Source organism: Camelina sativa, chromosome 15, assembly GCF_030686135.1.
Source record: "Camelina sativa cultivar CO46 ecotype springtype chromosome 15, ASM3068613v1".
In the NCBI taxonomy this organism is placed as follows: Eukaryota; Viridiplantae; Streptophyta; class Magnoliopsida; order Brassicales; family Brassicaceae; genus Camelina; species Camelina sativa.
Window position 1 is genome coordinate 29600571 of NC_141894.1, and position 19936 is coordinate 29620506.

General features: G+C 37.8%; 2 protein-coding genes, 1 long non-coding RNA gene and 1 pseudogene across 3 annotated transcripts; 2 read left to right on the forward strand and 2 right to left on the reverse strand.

The window, feature by feature from the left end:
- Nucleotides 1-1640: 1640 nt before the first annotated feature.
- On the reverse strand, nt 1641-2285 carry LOC147927313 (uncharacterized). The gene is made up of 2 exons (XR_015581486.1): nt 2204-2285; nt 1641-1878 (listed from the first exon to the last, which is right to left on the reverse strand). It is a non-coding gene; the product is annotated as an uncharacterized LOC147927313 (long non-coding RNA).
- A 1473-nt stretch (nt 2286-3758) lies between these two features.
- On the forward strand, nt 3759-4976 carry LOC104747691 (transcription repressor OFP7 pseudogene; annotated as a pseudogene).
- Nucleotides 4977-5708: 732 nt separating this feature from the next.
- LOC104747693 (uncharacterized) lies at nt 5709-8122 on the reverse strand. The gene is made up of 9 exons (XM_010469368.3): nt 7913-8122; nt 7763-7811; nt 7577-7665; nt 7423-7479; nt 7251-7313; nt 7093-7158; nt 6876-6962; nt 6625-6718; nt 5709-6528 (listed from the first exon to the last, which is right to left on the reverse strand). Exons 1-9 carry the CDS (start codon nt 8015-8017, stop codon nt 6047-6049), a joined length of 1092 nt encoding a protein of 363 aa, XP_010467670.1. The 5' UTR covers nt 8018-8122; the 3' UTR covers nt 5709-6046.
- A 5105-nt stretch (nt 8123-13227) lies between these two features.
- On the forward strand, nt 13228-14695 carry LOC104747694 (pentatricopeptide repeat-containing protein At2g18520, mitochondrial). The gene has a single exon (XM_010469369.3). It carries the CDS (start codon nt 13319-13321, stop codon nt 14570-14572), a length of 1254 nt encoding a protein of 417 aa, XP_010467671.1. The 5' UTR covers nt 13228-13318; the 3' UTR covers nt 14573-14695.
- Nucleotides 14696-19936: the final 5241 nt, after the last annotated feature.

The window sequence follows — 19936 nt, forward strand, 5'->3', positions numbered from 1 at the left end:
AAACCAATGACCCCGACCCTGCTGATGTTTAAAGTTAGGTTCCTTCACTATCCCTCCTTCCCTCATGATTATGAAAACTTTTGTAATATTTGCGACTTGTACTCTTGGATGTTTGGATGTTTTCTGGAACTTATGTTGGATGTATGCTGAAACTTATGTCTTTGTTTAATTTCATGTTTGTTATGTTTAAGTTATAGTTTTCATAATCAGTTTTGGTATTACAAAATCAAATAATTCATTTTTACCAGAATTTAAAAAAACATAATAATTAAACAGTCGTAAAACAGTCACCGAAACGTACACAAATCAGTAACCAAAACAGTCGCAAATGAGTAACCAGATCAGTCGCTAAAACGTTGCAATTCAGTCGCAACTTTAGCGACTGTTTGACGAGGGAAGAACGACCACAATTATCAGTCGCCAATTAGTAGCTCCGTATCGACTGTTTAGCGACTGATTATTTTAGCGACTACGTATATCAGTCACCAATCAGTCGTTATTAAGTAGTTTGCGACTGTATAGTGACTGTTTTTGTAGTCGGCAATTCTATGTTTTCTTGTAGTGAAACATTAACATTGATTATTATAATTTTAAAAAAATTTAAGAGTGAATTCAAGATTTGAGTGTAATATCACTTGTTAAACATACATCTTAAAGACTAGTGGCATTATAATCTCTACTCCAAAAAATAGTAATTACCACAACCTCTTTAAATTCTGCTCTCTCAACCTTGGACAGCAACTACTTCTGTAGTCGCCAGTTATCAGAGCCACATCATATAGAATTTCATTTTCTACTATTTTTTACAAACTACAATATATAGTCCATATGCATGCTTCGAATTACTAACAATTCTATATATAGTCCATATACATGCTTCGAATTACTAACAATGAAAAATAATCTCTTATGTTAAATTAATTCTATATATAGTTCGTATTTAAAATAAAACATATATCTAAGTAAATTCAGTCGAGATTCTGGAATATCTCATAAAATTTGTGGTTTTTTTTCTAACTTCATTGAAGCTTTGATTTGGATGTAAAGGCTTCTTTAAAGATATGACCAAAGGCCCAATTTGATCAAGAATAAAAAAAAATCGAATTTTATGTAATGGGTTCCAAATTCTAATCTAACTGTTGAAGACAAGAAAAGAAAATACGTTTTAGTTTATTACAAAAAGCACACACTTAAATCTGATTTTGTAATGGAATCGATTGAATTGACAATTATCTTTGGACTCTTTATCTAATAAGGAGCATCTAATTGTAATTTTATACTTAGAGACACAAGAAAGAATGTAATCATTTTGTAATACTTTTTCATATATTAATAGAAAGAAAAACATATAAAGTTGGAATATGTTAAGATAAGGAAAAGAAATGGAGAAATGTGACTTTTGGGGCATGGGCAGATTATATTCGCTCTGGGCGTTCGGCGGGTTCGGGTTATTCGGGTCAGTTTGTTCGGTTTAGAGAAAATTCGGTTTTTGAAAAATTCTGAATTGAACCAAAATTGAATTTGGTTCGGGTCAATCGGTACTCGGTTTGTTCGGGTTGGTTATTAGATTTTAAATCAGTTCCGAATTTAAACCGAATTTTTTCTAATTCGGTTAATTCTAACCGAATAAACAAAAAAAGTTAAGATAATGGACTAAATTTACAAAAAAAAGTATACAACCCACCAAAATAACAATGGACCTCATATACCCGGCCCAAAACAAACTAAATCAATCTGAAAACAAGTCCAATAGTTACAAGTCCAAATGGACAGATCCATTAGGGTTTTCCAAAAAGGATAATGTGCAGCGGCGATCTATGACGGCGAGCTGAGCTGAGACGGCAAAGATGGACAGTTCTTGGGCATGCATTTTTTTCCCTACCATCACGAAAATCAACTACATCAACCAGTATAACTAAAATCATCAAACAGCAAAAAACAACAATTTCGATCTCATAACAACGAAAATTGAAAAGTTTAATAAAGGATGGATGTATCTATTTAGCACTTACAACGACAAGAACACAAACACAACAAAGTAAAAAATCCAGAAGATTAATGGATAATCTCTGATTTGAAAGTTGAAACTCAAACCCTAGAGTTCTCCAAATCGGATATGAAATTATCAATAAATAGGAAGAGGTTACAGAGCAAAAAATCAAACCTAGAATCAATCAATTAATTACCAAGAAGAAGAGCTTACCCTTAAGAAATAGAAGAGATGAATTGATATTTCTCTCTCGGAATCGCAGGAGGCAGAGGTGAAGCAGAAGAGAAAGAAAATTAGGGTTAATGGTATAGGGTTAGGCTTATATATGTCTGCAGATTTTAATAAACCGATCGGTCCGATTACCGAACCGAACCGAACCGAAATTCGATTACCCAAAACAATTGCGCCGATCGGTTTAACTTACTCTCTTCGGTTTGTCCCGATAACCGAAAATTTCGGGTTGTCCGGTTCGGTTTCTTCGGTTTATACCGAACGCCCAGGGTGAGATTATATTGTCTCCTTGGATCCTTTGGTCGTTCGTGTCGAGGGGAGGCTTCTTCAAAGATGGACTTTTTTTTTTTTTTTTTTGTCTCATCATACAACTTTTCCCCTTTATTGTTATGTTTCTTGCATTCATTTTCGCGCGGTAACTTTTAAAATTTGCTACCGTATTTGATTAGTATACGAATGGTCGATGTGTTGTATATGGTAGAAGCAAAACTAATGAAAAATCACAATTGTTGATGGCATTGAAATTCATGTTGCAGAAAATAGTCTCTACGGTTTGCAAATGTTAGTCACAATTGTGTGGACTTTTGCTTGTTAATCGCTAAGTCCAAATGCAAGCTAACTCGTACTATGTATTTGTTTCTGCCAATGTCGATTTCATCTCTTTGATGACCTAGGACTTTTTGTATATAAACTTCTTAGGATTATAGTGTGAGGCCGGGAGCATAACAATTAGCTTGTCAATTTGTATCATAAGTTTCAACATACATGTTACGTTACAAAACTGACCAAGATTCGGCTAAACAAGATTTGCATACGGCTAAACAAGATTCTATGCGACGTTACGAGTCTTTTAGATTTATGAAAATATATATTAACAAATTCGTTATTCTAAATATATAGAAAGGAAAAAATGTATTAAAAGACAAAGACAAAACAAACAAAAAAACGTATTTTATGGTCAAAAAGGAAAAAAAAAAGTAGGAAATTTGTTGTTTTGTATTTAAATTTAGCCGTTTTCTCGACCTTTCAATTTCACAGGTGTTTTGACTTATACAGGCCTCACACATGTTGATGTCTTTAGTTTAAATATGTACAAACTATCTTCTTATTCCTATGAACCAAATTCGATTATTTACATGCTCTCAAGTCAAAAAGTTTATATCACAATTCAAACTCTTGTTTATGATTTGTGTAGCACTCCACATGTATCTATCATAGGGATTTCACTTGTACTATATGTTTCTTTTGGTTAATGTACCATTGCCATACACAAAGCAGCTCAGCAAATCTAATTCAAGTATCCAACCTTAGTCAACTTACTCATTTGGGTTGCTTTTGAAAACACACAGTTTTAAACAATACAATTTTTATTTGACCATTTTACTAGGATTAAAAACTAACTACATTTAACCTTTATTGCAACTTGTCAACAAAAATAAGATACATTATATAATTAGTAAATCTAATGTCGGCATAAAAGCATATATATAATAAGCAAGGAAATATATCACAATTTTATGTAAAATACTATAGACACACGAAAGTGTTTGCATATATGTAGAAGCAGAAGAGACAACACAACAGTTCTCATTTGATAAATGCTCCATACTCACTTCTTCATTCACTTCTCCACACACCAAACAAAAAAAAATACAAGAAAGCAAAAAAAATGACAAAACGTTTCAAATTAAAGATTTCAAGAATCCTCTCATTCAAATCTTGTCGTTCAAAAGATCCTTCCTCTCTCCCTTTTAATCCTGTTCCTTCAAGTCTCCGTCGTACTCCTCCACCGGTCAACTCAACATCCGTCGTCACCACCGTCCCACAACGTCGTCGTTCTTCTTTCAGACTACACGTTTTAACCGTGTTTGGCTGCGGACGCTCCTCCACTACGTTGGATGTTGTCGATCGGAAGACTTCATCGTCGTTATCTCCGCCGCAGACGCCGACGTTTCAGTGGGAGAACGAGGGGAAGTGGCACGTGATCGCTCATGTCACCGAAGAAGAAAACGAAACGCCTCGCCGGAAAATTTACGACGGTGGGTCGGAAAAAGATAACCTCCGGCGTTTAAAGAAGAAGGAGAGATCAAACCCTCGACGACGAGGGAGCGTTTCCTCCGCCGAAGAAGAGACAGATAGAGAGAGTCTCTTACCATCTTCTACAAACCTCTCGCCGGAACATTCCTCCTCCTCAGAGCTGCCACGTGTCACAAGACGTCGGAGACACATTCCAAAAACGTCAGCGATCGTGGAAGAAAGTGAGTCTTCTTCACCACCACCGTCTCCGGCGAGGCTTTCCTCGTTTGTTCAAAGACTGATGCCGTGTACGACGGCGGCTGCGATAATGGTGGAAGGAGTGGCGGTGGTGAAGAGATCAGAGGATCCTTACGAAGATTTCAAAGGTTCAATGATGGAGATGATTGTAGAGAAGAAGATGTTCCAAGTAGCTGAGCTTGAGCAGCTTCTTAGTTGCTTCCTATCGCTAAACGCGAAACGCCACCACCGCGATCGTTAGAGCGTTTTCAGAGATTTGGGTTGCTTTGTTCGCCGGTGGTAACGGTAGTGGTGTTCAACGGAGGTCATCCTCCTTCTCGAGTGTTCGACTCTCCGATTATGAAGAGTGTTAAAAGCAATAATAACGTTTAATGTCTAACTAAATAAATATTTTTAATTAAGTGATCGATGTAAATGTTAAATGTAAATTATGCGGCGGTGCAATTATTAAAAATGTAATCATTTAAATGCGTTAGGCCAATTTAAAATATGTATTTGTACGATTTTAGATTCCAATGCTTAGATTGCATTGATTTTTTATTCATATTCGTCAACACCAACCACAAAAGAAAAAGATGTTATTCATATCCCCACGCAATTATTAATGATTGTGGAATAAAATGAAATTACAAAAAAAAACTGTTAATTTATCTGTATACAAAATAGTTTGAACTTTGAACCAACCCAAGAAGCAGAACTGTGGGTTTCACGTTTTTACCATACACTTGAGATAGGAACAGATGTTCACTTTTTCATTTTCTTATCTTACACGTCCGATTATAAAATGCTTAGTAGATGACACTTGGACGGTCGATGTGGACCATTTTTGACTCAGCAAACGAAGTGACAAATGATTGAAATCAATAAGAGACAAGAACAAAAGTTTGATTTTAAAATTGAATATCTGTCCTTCACACTTCTCAGACAACAAAACATATACAGAGATGTGTCTCTATCTCTAGTTTTTTCAGGGGTTTTCTAAAAAACTGAAGCTGAATCATCATCACAGAATCTGATTCTCGAGATGAATCAGTCAGAAATCAGAATGGTCAGAAGGAGCATTGGAGTTTGGATGGAGTAAGAGGTGAAAGGAGAAATGGGTCCATAACTTGAACATCAAGCCACCTCTGTTCCCATCACTGATCACTCCCTGTCTTCTTTAATTGTTTAGAGTAAAAAGCAACCTCTAAGGTCAGAAGCAAGAATTATTGAGTTTTTACAGCAAAGTTTTGGTAAAATATTAAAGCACACGGCATCAGAGATTCTGAAACACAAAACAAGAACATCACTACAAACCAGACATTGACACTAAGTTCTACGCTCTCTCTCTCTCTCTCTCTCTCTCTCTTATCTCTAAACCGAAGATAAGAGATTCTCTGCAGACAAGTCAATATAGAATATTGTGTTTTCTCTCTCCCTCTCTGTCTCTCTCTCACTGAGGTTTCATTGAATCTAAAAGGGAAGTGAGAAAATCCTTGGTGTGATTACTTGTCATAAAAGAAATGGTTTACAAATAGTCGATTTGGTCCAAGACTGAAGAGATGACTATTCTCAACCTTGGTGTGGTGGGGGTGGAGCCATAGACATGTGATGGTGTTGGTATGGTGGTGGTGGTTGTTGTTGTGGTGGTCCTCCTTGCTGCTGCATGTGTTGTGGCGGCCAGCCTCCATGTTGGTGCATTCCCATGGCTTGAGGTGGTGGCGGCGGCCTCGGGCCACCGAACCCTTGTTGGTGGTTTAGAAACTGAGGTGGGGGCGGCGGCATACCCTGAGGAGGACGGAATTGCATGGGCGGTGGGATCATGCCGTGTTGTTGTGGCTGAGATGGCCAGGATGGTGGCTGAGTTTGATATACTTGTGGAGGTGGCGGTGGTGGTGGACGAGCGGCTTGGATCGGGATAGGTTGCATGCCGCCATTAGCAAACGGACGTGGTAGACCATTAACTTGAGGAGCATTGGATGGGGGGCCAGTTGCGAATAGTGTATGGGGTCTGCTTTTCTGGGCAGTTGGATTCGTGGCAGCCAAAAGCCTCTCTGCATTTCCCAAAAGTAATGCGTTGTGTTGAAAATGATGGAGAGAAGAAACTGAATCCAAAAATTAAGACAAGAGAAGAGTATAAAGAGCCTAACCTGCTGGAGTACCATGGCGCTCTCCTTTGGTGTCTTTCTTGTACGCATAAGAGACTGTAATTTGACGATTACATAGATATTGTCCAGTCATTGCCTGCAACAGTCAGACAAGGATCAGAGGAATATACAACCATTGGATTAGGTGAACAGAGATGCTATGTATGTCAAATATATTGGAATCAAGCAAGTATCATAAAACTGGGAGTTATAAAAGAAGCAAGCAAATATCATAGAACTGAGCAGATAATTACCTCAATAGCAGCATCAGATGCCTCAAAGGAGTCATAGCTGATGAAACCAAAACCTCGTGAGTTTCCAGTATCGGGATCTCTCATTATCTGAAATGAAAAGTTTCCAACATTAGAGTCTAAATCGCATGTCTAGTGTACTGAAATCTGTAGTGGAACGATGATGTCTTAAAGAGAACAAGAATTATGGACTGAAATCTAAAGAAATAAGAAACAATACCTTAGGATTAGAAGCAATCACACCAAATGCACTGAAAGTATCATACAACTGCTTCTCATCCACATCCTATAAAACAAAACAAAACCTGGTCAGCTACAAGAATAAGTTGCATTTGTGGAAGTAACAAAAATCAGAGTGAACCCCGCGAAGATACTTACAGGGTCAAGGTTCCCAATGAAAAGGTTAGCACCAACATCCAAGCTTTTCTTGTCTTGAGATGCCTAATACAATCAGTTTAATCAGCAAACAAAATGGTTTAGCAAGTAATAACAGATAAACTAAACAAGTCTCTGCATCTAAACTATGAAAGATACAGAAACAATTTGATACCTTGTTAACACGTATAGGCTTCCCGTAGAGCTTAATCATGTTAAGAACCTTAATCGCCTACACAGAACATCGAACTTTTGTTAAACATAGCACTCAAAACAAAACAAATAAGTCTAAAAGATCCTCACAGTAAGGATAAAGAGAAACAACTTACATAATCAGCATCTTCCTCACTACGGTACTCAATGAATCCATAGTTCTGATGAAGATTTGTCACTCTATCTTTCGGAACATAGACGTTAACTGATACAATCCATAAACCAAGAGAAAAGCTAATGTCACAATTAGTACTAAGTTCCCTAACCAAAAAAAACCCTATGAGATTTTGATATGAACTTACCAACGGGTCCGGCTTGAACGAACAATTCCCAAAGCAATTCTTCAGAAAGCTGACATTTCAAAAGAGGGAAATGGGATCAATTTCACCGAATCTTCAACTAAAATCACAGGAAAAAAAAATCACGAAACCTAAAAGTTAAACAAGAGGAACCTGAGCATCGAGATTCCCGACGTAAACAGTGGCGTCTTGGTTTCTCTCGGCGGAGTGTTGGCCGAGAAGATTAGCTCCAACACCAGGAGCGATTCGAGTCGTCATCTCCTTCTTCTTCTTACTCCGTCGCCGATTGAGAAATCTGAGATTTTTGCAGCGTTTTAGAACGGGACAGTGAAGAAAGAGGTTTATTTAGGAGTGGTGCCGTCACTAAATGGGCCTATATACCCATTAAGCCTTTTCTTTTAGATCCACTAAGCTCTTTAGCACCTTTTTTATAGTTCTTTACAAATCATTTTGAGGGGTGTTTTTTTTTTTCTTTTTGTGCTAGAGGAAAAATAGAATACTCCTTTTCAAATTGAATCCGTAACACTATTATTCATTTCTATCTTTTTTTTTTTTACAACCAAATTATCATAGATATCAGAATGAGTTTACAAAGTACAAAAGCAAATCACATACAACCAATTATCACAAATAAAGGAAATTAAACACAATTTTGATGAAAAAGTGGATTAACTCTGCTTTCCAGTCGGAAGCTTTACAGGCAAACAGAGAACATCTGTTAAGTCTCCCTCTCACACACTTGTAAATGGCTATCATCTTTTTGATGAAATTCCAAAATACACTTGGCATAACCTTGATTAATAAACTGAGACTGAATGTTGTTAGACTTGGTTCTGAAACTTGTCTACTTCGTAATATCAAAATCAAATTCGTCTTATTCATCATAGCTACATCTTCACCCTTAGATTGTCTCTTTCTCCATGGTGGTTTCCATGGGTGTCTCTTCCAGAGCAAATCCATTAAGAAGAATCGATTGGCCTCAGCGGAGAACAAAGAGAATACATCACATCGAATTATGGGCTTTGGTGTGGGGATAACTGCCGGAAAAAGGGAGAGATATCCCACAAAACCCCTATCACCAGTGTAGAGAATAGCAACCATCACCGTAATGGTGAAGAGAAATCGAAGATGATAAAACATTTTAAATCTAAAAATAAAATAGGAAGGGAAAATGAAAAATTAAAATGAAAAGAGAGGGCCGGCCGACGGCGGAGAAGCCAACGCCGGCCGGAAAAAATGGCCGAAAGAAAAAAGTTTTTTCTGGAGAAGTGTATTAGCAATCGCGAAAGGGAGAGAGGGAGAGCAGTTTTTCATGAATAAATATTGGTTTTGTTTTCTTTTTATTACTACTAGGATGTCGGCCCGTGCGTTACCGCACGAGAAAGTGAAAATTTGAAATGATTAACATTGTTAATATCATATTTCGAGTGAAATTTTTTTGGTAATTTTTAAATGTATAATATAAAAGTCATAAATAATGACTAAGATGAATTAACCAAACTAGTTAAATAAAATATTTGTTATATATGAAAAAGAAAAATTGATTCAGTGACAATAAGAGAATAATATTAAAGATATATAAATTTAGGTTTACTGAATCATACTCAGATAATCAATTTTAAAAGATATTCACATAGAATAAAATTTGAATTCTTATTCTATCGAAGTTTATAAAAAATAATAAGAGAATGAGGAAGAAAAAGCTCATAGCTGCAACTGCAACCAACCAAATTGACTAAACAAATAAATCTATGAAAAATTAGAAATCACCATTAATTACCTAAATTAATACTTGAAAGAGATGATCAATACAATTAGATGGAAAACGACATTAAACAAAAGTTAGATGAATGAATCAATAAATAAAACAATCCAAATTTTTTAACAAAGATGAGTGAATTAATGTCGATAATAAATTGAAAGAAAATAATACTCAGAATTTTTAAATTTAGAAATTAAACAATAGTCAAATAACAAAAAAACTCTTTTCAAGGTCCATAAATATAAATATATATATATATATATATATATATATATATAAAGAGGTGTGAAACAAAAATGTGCAAAAACTAACAAATGTGAACATTGAAAGCTGGGAGTACGATGAAGAAACACAATTGTTGGATCAAAATATTGCAACTTTTAAGATCATTAACAAATCTAAACAGTTAGATGAGATAATAAAAATAATCTCATTTGTTATATTCAAATTTACCCCTAAATGTGAATTTGCTATAATATATAAACATATAAATCTATGATATAAACGCAGCGTTTGCGGGAGATAGCGGTTGCTGGCGATTGGAACCAATCACACAAACCGCTTCCAATCGCTCCTAATCGCTCCCAACCGCTTCAAACCACTAAATTTCAAAAGCTGCTTCCCGCAAGCGTTTGCGGTTGCGGGCGATTGCGTTTGGAAATTTTTTTTTGTAAAAAACTTAAAAAAACTTAAAAGAAACCAATGATAATTAAATTTTTTTTTTTTGTTATATCTTCTATCTAACCATTTTACTCATTAACGATGAGAGAAAATGAAATACGTATACATTTGCAGAGATAATAAAATAAACAATTAGAAGAAAATAATATTCCAATTAACAATAACCCCGAAAACTTGATGTAAATTTAATGGCACATCGCACATAAGTTCAAAAAAATCTAAATAAATATAATATTTCATCAGAAATCTAAGAAAATAAGATTATTTGTGAAAAATATTAAAAAAAATCACTAGTGACTCTTCTCAACTCTCATTTGACCATTCCTACCGATGCAACTACTGACCCACGATCTAAGAGAAAAGAGAAAAGATCTACGATCTAAAGCATATGTTTTGTCATTTATCAAATTATTTGATTCAATTTTTGGTGAAAAACCAAATGCATAAAGAATAAGTATTTCAATATGAAATTTATTTGTTTTTTGAATAATTATTTTAGTATTTTTTCAATAATTTTTAATCATAAATCAAGTTTAATAAAATATTTTGTGTTTTTAAACATTTATATATTATATATCACATTTAATATGTTCCAACCGCTATTGCACCTACTGGTCAACCAGTCGTAAACCTCCCGCAAACACACCAATTTTAAGCTGCTAAACCAGTCGTTCAAAACGCTTAATAATGCTTGAAACCGTAATCGCCCGCTTCTGCAATCTCCCACAACCGCATCCGCAACTGCAGCGTTTGAACCAGTCAGGCTCTTATTAACTTGTAAGTTTAAAAAATACTTAGAAAACAATAAATTCGAAACTTGTTTTTGTATTCCATAAAAGTTTATATATAATAAACAAAGAGATGTAAAATATAAAGGTGGAAAACATAGAGGGGTGAAAAAAATGTGAAAAAACTATTAGGTGCGATTTTTGAAGATAGGGTTATGACGAAAAGATGCAAAAATATGAAAATAAAGACGTGTGAAACAAAAATGTGTTAAACAAAAAGATGCAAAAACTAACAAGTGCAAATATTGAAATCAAGGGGTACGACGAAGAAACACAATTGTTAAATCAAAACACTGCAACTTTATATAAATAAAGAGGTGTAAAACAAAAGGGTGTGAAAACTAATGGGTGCCAACATAGAAAGCTAGAGGTGCAACGAAGAAACACAATTGTTGGACTGAAACTTTGCAACTTTTGAGATCATTAACAAAGAGTGAGATCATTACTCGTACTCAAACAACAAAAACTCTTTTCAAAGTCTATAAAAATCTGTATATATATAAAAACAAAGAGTGTGAAAATAAAGAGGTGTGAAACAAAAAGGTGCGAAAACTAACAAGTGCAACTATTGAAAGCTAGGGGTACAACGAAGAAACACAATTGTTGGATCAAAACATTGCAACTTTATATAAACAAAGAGGTGTAAAACAAAAGGGTGTGAAAACTAAAGGGTGCCAACATGGAAAGCTGGGGGTGCAACGAAGAAACACAATTGGTGGACAAAAACTTTGCAACTTTGAGATCATTAACAAAGGGTGAGATCATTAATAATACTCAAAGAGCAAAAACTCTTTTCAAAGTCCATAAAATATGTATATATATAAAAACAAAGAGTGTGAAAACAAAGAGGTGTGAAACAAAAAGATGTGAAAACTAACAAGTGCAACCATTGATAGCTAGGGGTACAACGAAGAAACACAATTGTTGGATGAAAACATTGCAACTTTATATAAACAAAGAGGTGTAAAACAAAAGGGTGTGAAAACTAACATTAACAAAGGGTGAGATCATTAATAATACTCAAAGAACAAAAACTCTTTTCAAAGTCCATAAAAATCTGTAAATATATAAAAACAAAGAGTGTGAAAACAAAGAGGTGTGAAACAAAAAGGTGCGAAAACTAACAAGTGCAACCACTGAAAGCTAGGGGTACAACGAAGAAACACAATTGTTGGATCAAAACATTGCAACTTTATATAAACAAAGAGGTGTAAAACAAAAGGGTGTGAAAACTAACGGGTGCTAATATGGAAAGCTGGGGGTGCAACGAAGAAACACAATTGGTGGACCAAAACTTTGCAACTTTGAGATCATTAACAAAGGGTGAGATCATTAATAATATCCAAAGAGCAAAAACTCTTTTCAAAGTCCATAAAAATATGTATATGTGTGATTTTTAAAAGATGGGGGTACGACGAAAAAACACGATTATTGTAAGAAGGAAAACTTGCAACTATTGGGATCATTAATAATTTTAAACAGTTAGATGAGATAATAGAAACAATTTTATCCGTTAGATTAAAGTTGACCTTATTTAGTACTCAGAAAACAATTTTTCGAAACTTGTTTATGTAGTCAAGAAAAGTTTATATATAATAAACAAAGAAGTGTAAGACATAGAGGTGTGAAATGTAAAGGTGTAAAAATTAATAGATGTGAAACATGGAGGTACAACAAAGAGGTGTAACACATAGAGGTGTAAAATAAAAAGGTGTAAAAATTAATGGATGTAATTTTTGAAACCAAGAGATGCAAAAATTAAGAGGTATGATTTTTGAAATATGGGGGTGCGACAAAAAGACACAATTAATAATTTTAAAACGTTGGATTAAAAATGGAACTAATTTCATCCATTGGATTAAAAGTTGACACAAAAAAATGGGTTTGCTATTATATATAGATTTCATATCTATCAATTTCTACAATTTGCAAGAGAAAAAAAAAAAAAAAAAAAAAAAAAAAAACTTTTCGAGCATATAGAAGAATTAAAGAGAATCTTAATTTTTTGGCCTAGTGATAGAAGATATCAAAACATACTCCAGCAAAAATGTTGTAGAAAATATGTTAATTAAAAGAAACTTGAGTTTGATGATTTTTAAAAATTAAGATTAAGCTTCTTTAAAACATGAAAAACATTCAAATGTTGATGGTGGTAATAGAATGATCTTTTTTTTTTTAACAATTAAGTTTTTTTTTTTTTTTTGCAAAACCCATTTTCAAAGTCTTAAACCCTAAACACATTTGTTTTTAGTCTTTTTACCACACACTAACCGTTCCCTCCTCCTCCTCCTCCTTCTCTGTGCTCGGTGGGGCCGAATCTTGCTTGCAATGGCGCCGTCTCGTTTCTACCTGAGCTTCCTCCGCCGCTTCTCCACCGCCGCTGTAACCACTGCTTCTTCCGCCCCAATCACTATCTCCAAAGCAAAACTCAAACTCCGCAAAATACACGATCCCGACAAAGCCTTAGCGATTTACAACTCCGTCTCCAAAAACCCCTCATCTCCTCTCTCCTCACGCTACGCCATGGAGCTCACAGTCCAACGCCTCGCCAAATCTCAACGCTTCTCCGACATAGAAGCTCTGATCGAGTCTCACAAAAACAGCCCAAAGATAAAAACAGAGACTTTTCTCTCTACGTTGATCAGATCTTACGGACGAGCTTCAATGTTTGATCATGCTATGAAGACGTTCGAGGAGATGGATCAGCTCGGCACACCCAGATCCGTTGTTTCCTTCAATGCCTTGCTCGCCGCTTGTCTTCACTCTGATTTGTTTGAAAGAGTCCCCCAACTGTTCGACGAAATTCCTCAGAGGTATAATAGTATCACTCCTGATAAAATCTCTTACGGTATGTTGATTAAGTCGTATTGCGACTCTGGTTCGCCTGAAAAAGCTATGGAGATTATGAGAGATATGGAGGTTAAAGACGTTGAAGTTACCATCATTGCTTTCACTACCATTTTAGGATCTTTGTATAAGAATGGGTTGGTCGATGCAGCGGAAAGCTTGTGGAACGAGATGGTTAGTAAAGGTTGTGAATTCGATAACACGGTTTATAATGTTAGACTGATGAATGCTGCAAAGGAAAGCCCTGAAAGAGTTAAGGAACTGATGGAAGAAATGAGTAGTGTAGGGTTAAAACCTGATACGGTTAGCTATAACTATCTTATGACTGCGTACTGCGTGAAAGGGATGATGGGTGAAGCCAAGAAAGTGTATGAAGGGCTTGAGAAAGAACACGATTGTGTTCCGAACGCAGCGACGTTTAGGACATTGGTATTTCATCTGTGTATAAACGGGTTGTATGATCAAGGTTTAACAGTGTTTAAGAAGAGCGCGGTTGTGCACAAGATTCCGGATTTCAAAACGTGTAAGCATTTGACTGAAGGATTGGTGAAGAATAATAGAATGGAAGACGCAAGAGGAGTGGCTAGAACTGTGAAGAAGAAGTTCCCTCCGCGTTTAGTAACCGAGTGGAAGAAACTAGAGGAAAAGCTTGGATTGTATTCCAAGGCCAGTGCTGCGTCATCTTCTTCTCAAACAAGAGAAGTGTTTGATCAAGAAAGAGAGGATGCTGCATAAAAGTTCAAGAATTTGCTAAGATGATCTTGTTTTTGTCTGTGCTTGCTTGTTTCAGCTAATATTATGATTTGTGGAAACTGTGATCTAGCGTGTTGAAGGTTATGACACTATGAGTTCCTCTTACGTTTGGTTTCTCGTAAAATAGCTGTAAAAGCTACAAGTTTTAGTTACCTGCAAATTTCCACAACAAAAAACTTCAGCTCTCTGTACTAGGTGTATGTAACAAAGCAATGCGTAGCATAATTGTTTTACATACGTTTTTTTAGTATTTTCGGTTTTGTAAAATATTAACTTTTACACTTTTTATTCTTTTTTCTCATTTAAAACCGCAAAATATCATTAGAAATAACATGAAATTATATATTGTTTTCAATAAAGAGATTTCCTCTGATATACACACACTTATTTGAGTATATTTCAAAATTTTAAAAGGATTTTGGATAAATTTTGAAAGAGGAGTATTTTTGAAAAGTGATATGGAACAAGAGACATTTTTTTTTTTAATATGGTGTTTAAATATTTATTTTGTTTGTTCATGCAATTAGCCAATTATATATTATTTAAAGAATAATTAGTGGTGGAAGCACATTTCAAAATAAATGGAATTAAAGAGTTATAATTTTGTATAATTAGTGATAAATCATTTAGATAGTACAGTATAAATTATTCTTATGGTTAATATGATTCAATAAGGTAGGAAGCTAATGCTTCTTTGGATTCACTAAGTTGAATCTTCTTCTTCAATTCACTTCCATTTAAAGCATTGTAATCTTTTTTTTTTTTTTTTTTTTTTTTTGTCAACAAAAGCATTGTATTCTTGTTTTTATTCTTTTCGCAAGATTACTCTACAAGGTAAAACTTTTTGTAATACCTCAAACTTCATTTCTAATGATATTTACAAGTTAGCAAAAAAAAAAAAAAAGTAGTAAATGTACATTAGTGGGTGAAAGTGATGCTCTTCTATTTAATTAGTATGAGATTTTTTTTTTCTTGAAAAAGAATTAGTATGAGTTACTATATAACTTTGATTTGAAATAGCAGGAGTGGTTGAACCAAAAAAATAATAATAATGGGATTTACATGTGGTAATTTACTCAAGAGTTTAAAAGTGAGTTAATTATAAATAAATATTATAATATTTCTATAAAATCTCTTGCATATAAAAAAAATAATGTATTTCTGTAATGTTGGATATGGGTTTTGCCCCCAACATTTACAGAAGCCCAAACAGAAGATATTAGTAGGTTTTGGGCCTGAAGTCTTGGATTCGGCCATCTGGCCGCAGGGGCAAAATCGTCATTTTGCGGAGAGACAGCAGAAGCCCTAGGTTACTGGCCCACTATATATACATGATGTCATTGTCAGAGCTTGGGATCCACTTTTTGGACAATTAGAGAGAGAAGAGCAATTATTTCTGTATTAACTGCGCTTAGCTCTTTGATTGACATTTTCTGTAAACTCGTCTGAAATTCTACGTTAAATAAAAGGACCAGTTTCGATTTATTCCCACTAAAATATTCGTATTATTTACATTGTCAATTTCATACATCAACAATTTGGCGCCCACCATGGGGCTGAACGAAATCATTTCATTTTGACGAAAAGAGTTTCAAGACAAGGCGTTTTTGGAAAACCAGAAGCATGTCTCACACTGATCTCTCCAGCAATGAAGGCGCTGACTCATACACAGCCCGCGACGTGTCTCCCAGGCGCACTGTATGGGGGCGCACCCGTGCGAGGACAAACCAGCTCCAAGGCGTCAACAGGACCGAAGCAGTAACGGGCGAGGATGCAACACTCACTGACCGCGCAGCCTTAGGTGCTACGCGCGTCGCTCAAACCAATGGCGTAGCCGTAGGTGCTATGTCCCCTGATCGTGAAACCACTGGAGTCAATCCAACCGACCACGAAGCCGTAGGCGCTACGCGCGTCGCTCCGACAAATGGCTTAACAATTGGTGCAGTCCTTCCTGGTCGTGTAGCTGCTGGCGACGCTCCGGTCAACCGCGAAGCTCTGGACGCTACGCGCGACATTTACCCCCGTCGATCATCCAGACACGTGAAAATCAGTCAAGCCGCGCTCGACGAAGCTGTACAAAGAACCTTGGATCGGATGAGCGGTCAAGCAGCACATATAGAATCTCAAGGGCGAAGTGATCACGCAAGGAATCAAAGGCGACAATACGAGCCTCAACACGAATAGAATGAAGACGGGCTGGCGCTGCGCACTCTGCGAGCTGAGCACAACACTCCGCGAGCTGACCACAACGCTCCGCGAGCTGACCACAACTCTCCGCAAGCTGACCACAACGCTCCGCAAACTGACCATAACACCGCTAACACACCGCGAGTTGAGCACAACGCTAATGGGAGGCCCCGTCTCTCGTCGATCGTCGTTGAACCTAATGGCGAGCAGCAAAGGGTGCATTTCCAGACCAACCAGATGCTCGCGGATCAACGCGCTGGACCAAACCAATCCGAGAATGCTGAAAATCACGCACTACGGCAAGAACTTGACAGATGCAAGCTCAGCTGCAGACGCTTACGACTCAAATGCACCGGGCAACAAGTGTAGCACCAGAACTAGAAACCGTGCTGGCGGAAGCAAGGCGCTCACCATTTACCGCAAGGGTCTCAAAAGTTAGGGTTAAGCACAATCCGGCAACAGCAAGAACAGACCAATTCCATACGATGGAAAGGGAGACCCCACCATCTTCCTGAAGTCAATGACGTTCCACATCAATCGGTCGTATTTCTCACCTGAGGAAGCAGACGCAGGAAGCTGTCAGTTGTTCGTCGAAAATCTTTCCGGCGAGGCACTCAATTGGTTCTCCAGGCTTGAGGCCAACTCGATCGATGGGTAAGAAGCATTATTAAGCGCATTCCTTCAGCATCACCAATACTTCATGCGCACACCTGCGTCAAATGCTGACCTGTGGAGAATGTATCAGAAGCCTAACGAATCATTACGGGCTTTCATGGAAAGGTTTAAGGATGTCGTGTCCCGACTCGCTATAAGTGACGAATCCGCAATCGGTGCGTTAAAAAACGCGCTCGCCCAGGGTACCAGATTCAAGGACGACCTAACAATCCTGCCTGTCACAAGCTTAGGCGAAGTACTTGCACGAGCCAACCAATACATCCTAGTCGAGGAAGACAGAGATAAGAAGAACCCCGATCAACCAAGTACGATAGAAAAGGCATCTGAGAAGGTTCCAAGCTCAAAAGGCAAAGCCGTAGATGAGTACCATGAACCACGCCAACACTACAACAGGGACTATGCCCGTGGCGAGAAGGGAAGGAAAGCGACGATGTTCGCTATCGTTGGAAAAGAACAACAGAATAAGTTTTGGAACAAGTGGCACCGCGAATCCAATAACCCTGGCTTCAAAAGCAAACGCCCGTACTACGAGTTCCACATATTCAACGGACACTCAACCGAAGAATGCAAAACGCTTCAAATGCTGCTTCTGAATAAGTACAAGAAAGGTGATGTCGATGTAGAACGAGAGTGGAGAAAAGTTGTCACACACAGAGACAACCAGTATTGCCTGGGAGACGAGTAGCAGTACGACAGACAGCGCGAAGAGGAAGCTGCAGCACAGAATGACTGAGCACGGGAAATCGCTCGCTTACCTCCTCCCCCCAAACGAAATCACAACGCGGAAGAGCACGATGAACCACCAGCTCCTCGTCGAAGGATCAACATGATCATGGGCGGCTTGTCAACATGCCGCGATTCTGTTCGGTCTATCCAAGCCTACTGCCGCGAAGCAGAAACAAAGTGCAACATGCCTTCCCACAACAACATGTTCAAGACATCCTCCGCTCCAATTATGTTTACTGAAGAAGACGCGCGCAACGCAAGTTCAAACAACGACCCACTTGTCGTAGAAATGGTGATCGGGGACAGCTCGGTAATGAGAATTCTTATTGACACAGGGAGCTCGGTCAACGTGATATTCAAGGATGTACTGATCTAGATGGAGATTGATCTGCGCAACACGGTACATGAAACGCAGCCTCTGACGGGATTCGATGGAGACACCATCATGACTGTCAGAACTATAACGCTTCCAATCTACGTCGGCGGCACGATGCATTGCTTCAACTTCGTAATTGTGGACAAACCCATCTTGCTACAATGTCATTCTGGGAACACCATGGCTCCACAGGATGAGCGCTGTTGCTTCTACATACCATCAATGTGTCAAGTTCCCGAACGCATACGGAATCTATACGCTGTGCGGAGACCCTCTGATGGCACAGACTTGTTTCATCATCGAGAAAAAAATGCAGAATGCAAGGGCTTTCGTAATTGCTGAATCAACTCCACCGCGAGACCCACGCGCACCTCCTCCAAAGGAGTCTGTAATCCAAGTCAACATCGATCTGTCCGACCCCAAACGCTGCGTCTGAATAGGCGCCGAGTTACCAATGGCTCTAAGAGACGAGCTCGTCCAGTTTTTGCGCAAAAACGCAACTACATTCACATGGACGATAGATCATATGACCAGGATCGATCCAAGCATTACAAGCCACGAGCTCAACATCGATCAACCTTACAAACCTGTTAAGCAAAAGCGTCGAAAACTCGGTGCGGAGCGAACAACAACGGTCAATGATGAGGTACGGAAGCTGCTTGATGCGGGATCAATTACTGAAGTGCGTTATCCAGACTGGCTAAGTAACCCAGTCGTGGTTAAGAAGAAGAACGGTACGTGGAGAGTATGCGTCGACTTCACTGACCTCAACAAAGCTTGTCCGAAAGACAGTTTTCCTCTCCCGCGCATTGATCAGCTCGTTGAAGCCACAGCAGGAAACGAGTTGTTATCTTTCATGGACGCATTCTCGGGCTACAATCAGATAATGATGCACATGGACGACCGTGAGAAGACTGCATTCATTACTGAACAAGGCACTTTCTGTTACAGAGTCATGACGTTTGGATTGAAAAACGCTGGAGCAACATATCAGCGACTGGTGAACCGGATGTTCGCAAGTCAACTTGGAAGAACAATGGAAGTATACATTGATGATATGCTCGTCAAATCAGCTCAGGCCGCAGATCATGTCGCACACCTGAAGCAATGTTTCGAGATACTCAACAAGTACAGCATGAAGGTGTTTCCGGCGAAATGCACATTTGGGGTTACTTCCAGAGAATTTTTGGGATACCTCGTTACGAAGCGCGGCATAGAAGCGAATCCAAAACAGATCTCGGCAATCATCAATCTCCCGTCTCCAAGAAACACACGCGAAGTACAGCGACTTACTGGGCGAATTGCCGCACTGAACCGTTTCATCTCTCGTTCAACAGACAAGTGTTTGCCGTTCTATCAGCTCCTCCGCAAAAATAAACGCT

Bases quoted from the DNA above. Each gene is read 5' to 3' on its own strand.
- LOC104747693 (XM_010469368.3), bottom strand. From the start codon at position 8,017: ATGACGACTCGAATCGCTCCTGGTGTTGGAGCTAATCTTCTCGGCCAA. The intron at 7,159-7,250 runs GTAAGTATCTTC...TTTGTTTTATAG, and splicing joins TCATTGGGAACCTTGACCCT to GATGTGGATGAGAAGCAGTT. The intron at 6,719-6,875 runs GTAATTATCTGC...TGACTGTTGCAG, and splicing joins CATCTGATGCTGCTATTGAG to GCAATGACTGGACAATATCT.
- LOC104747694 (XM_010469369.3), top strand. From the start codon at position 13,319: ATGGCGCCGTCTCGTTTCTACCTGAGCTTCCTCCGCCGCTTCTCCACC.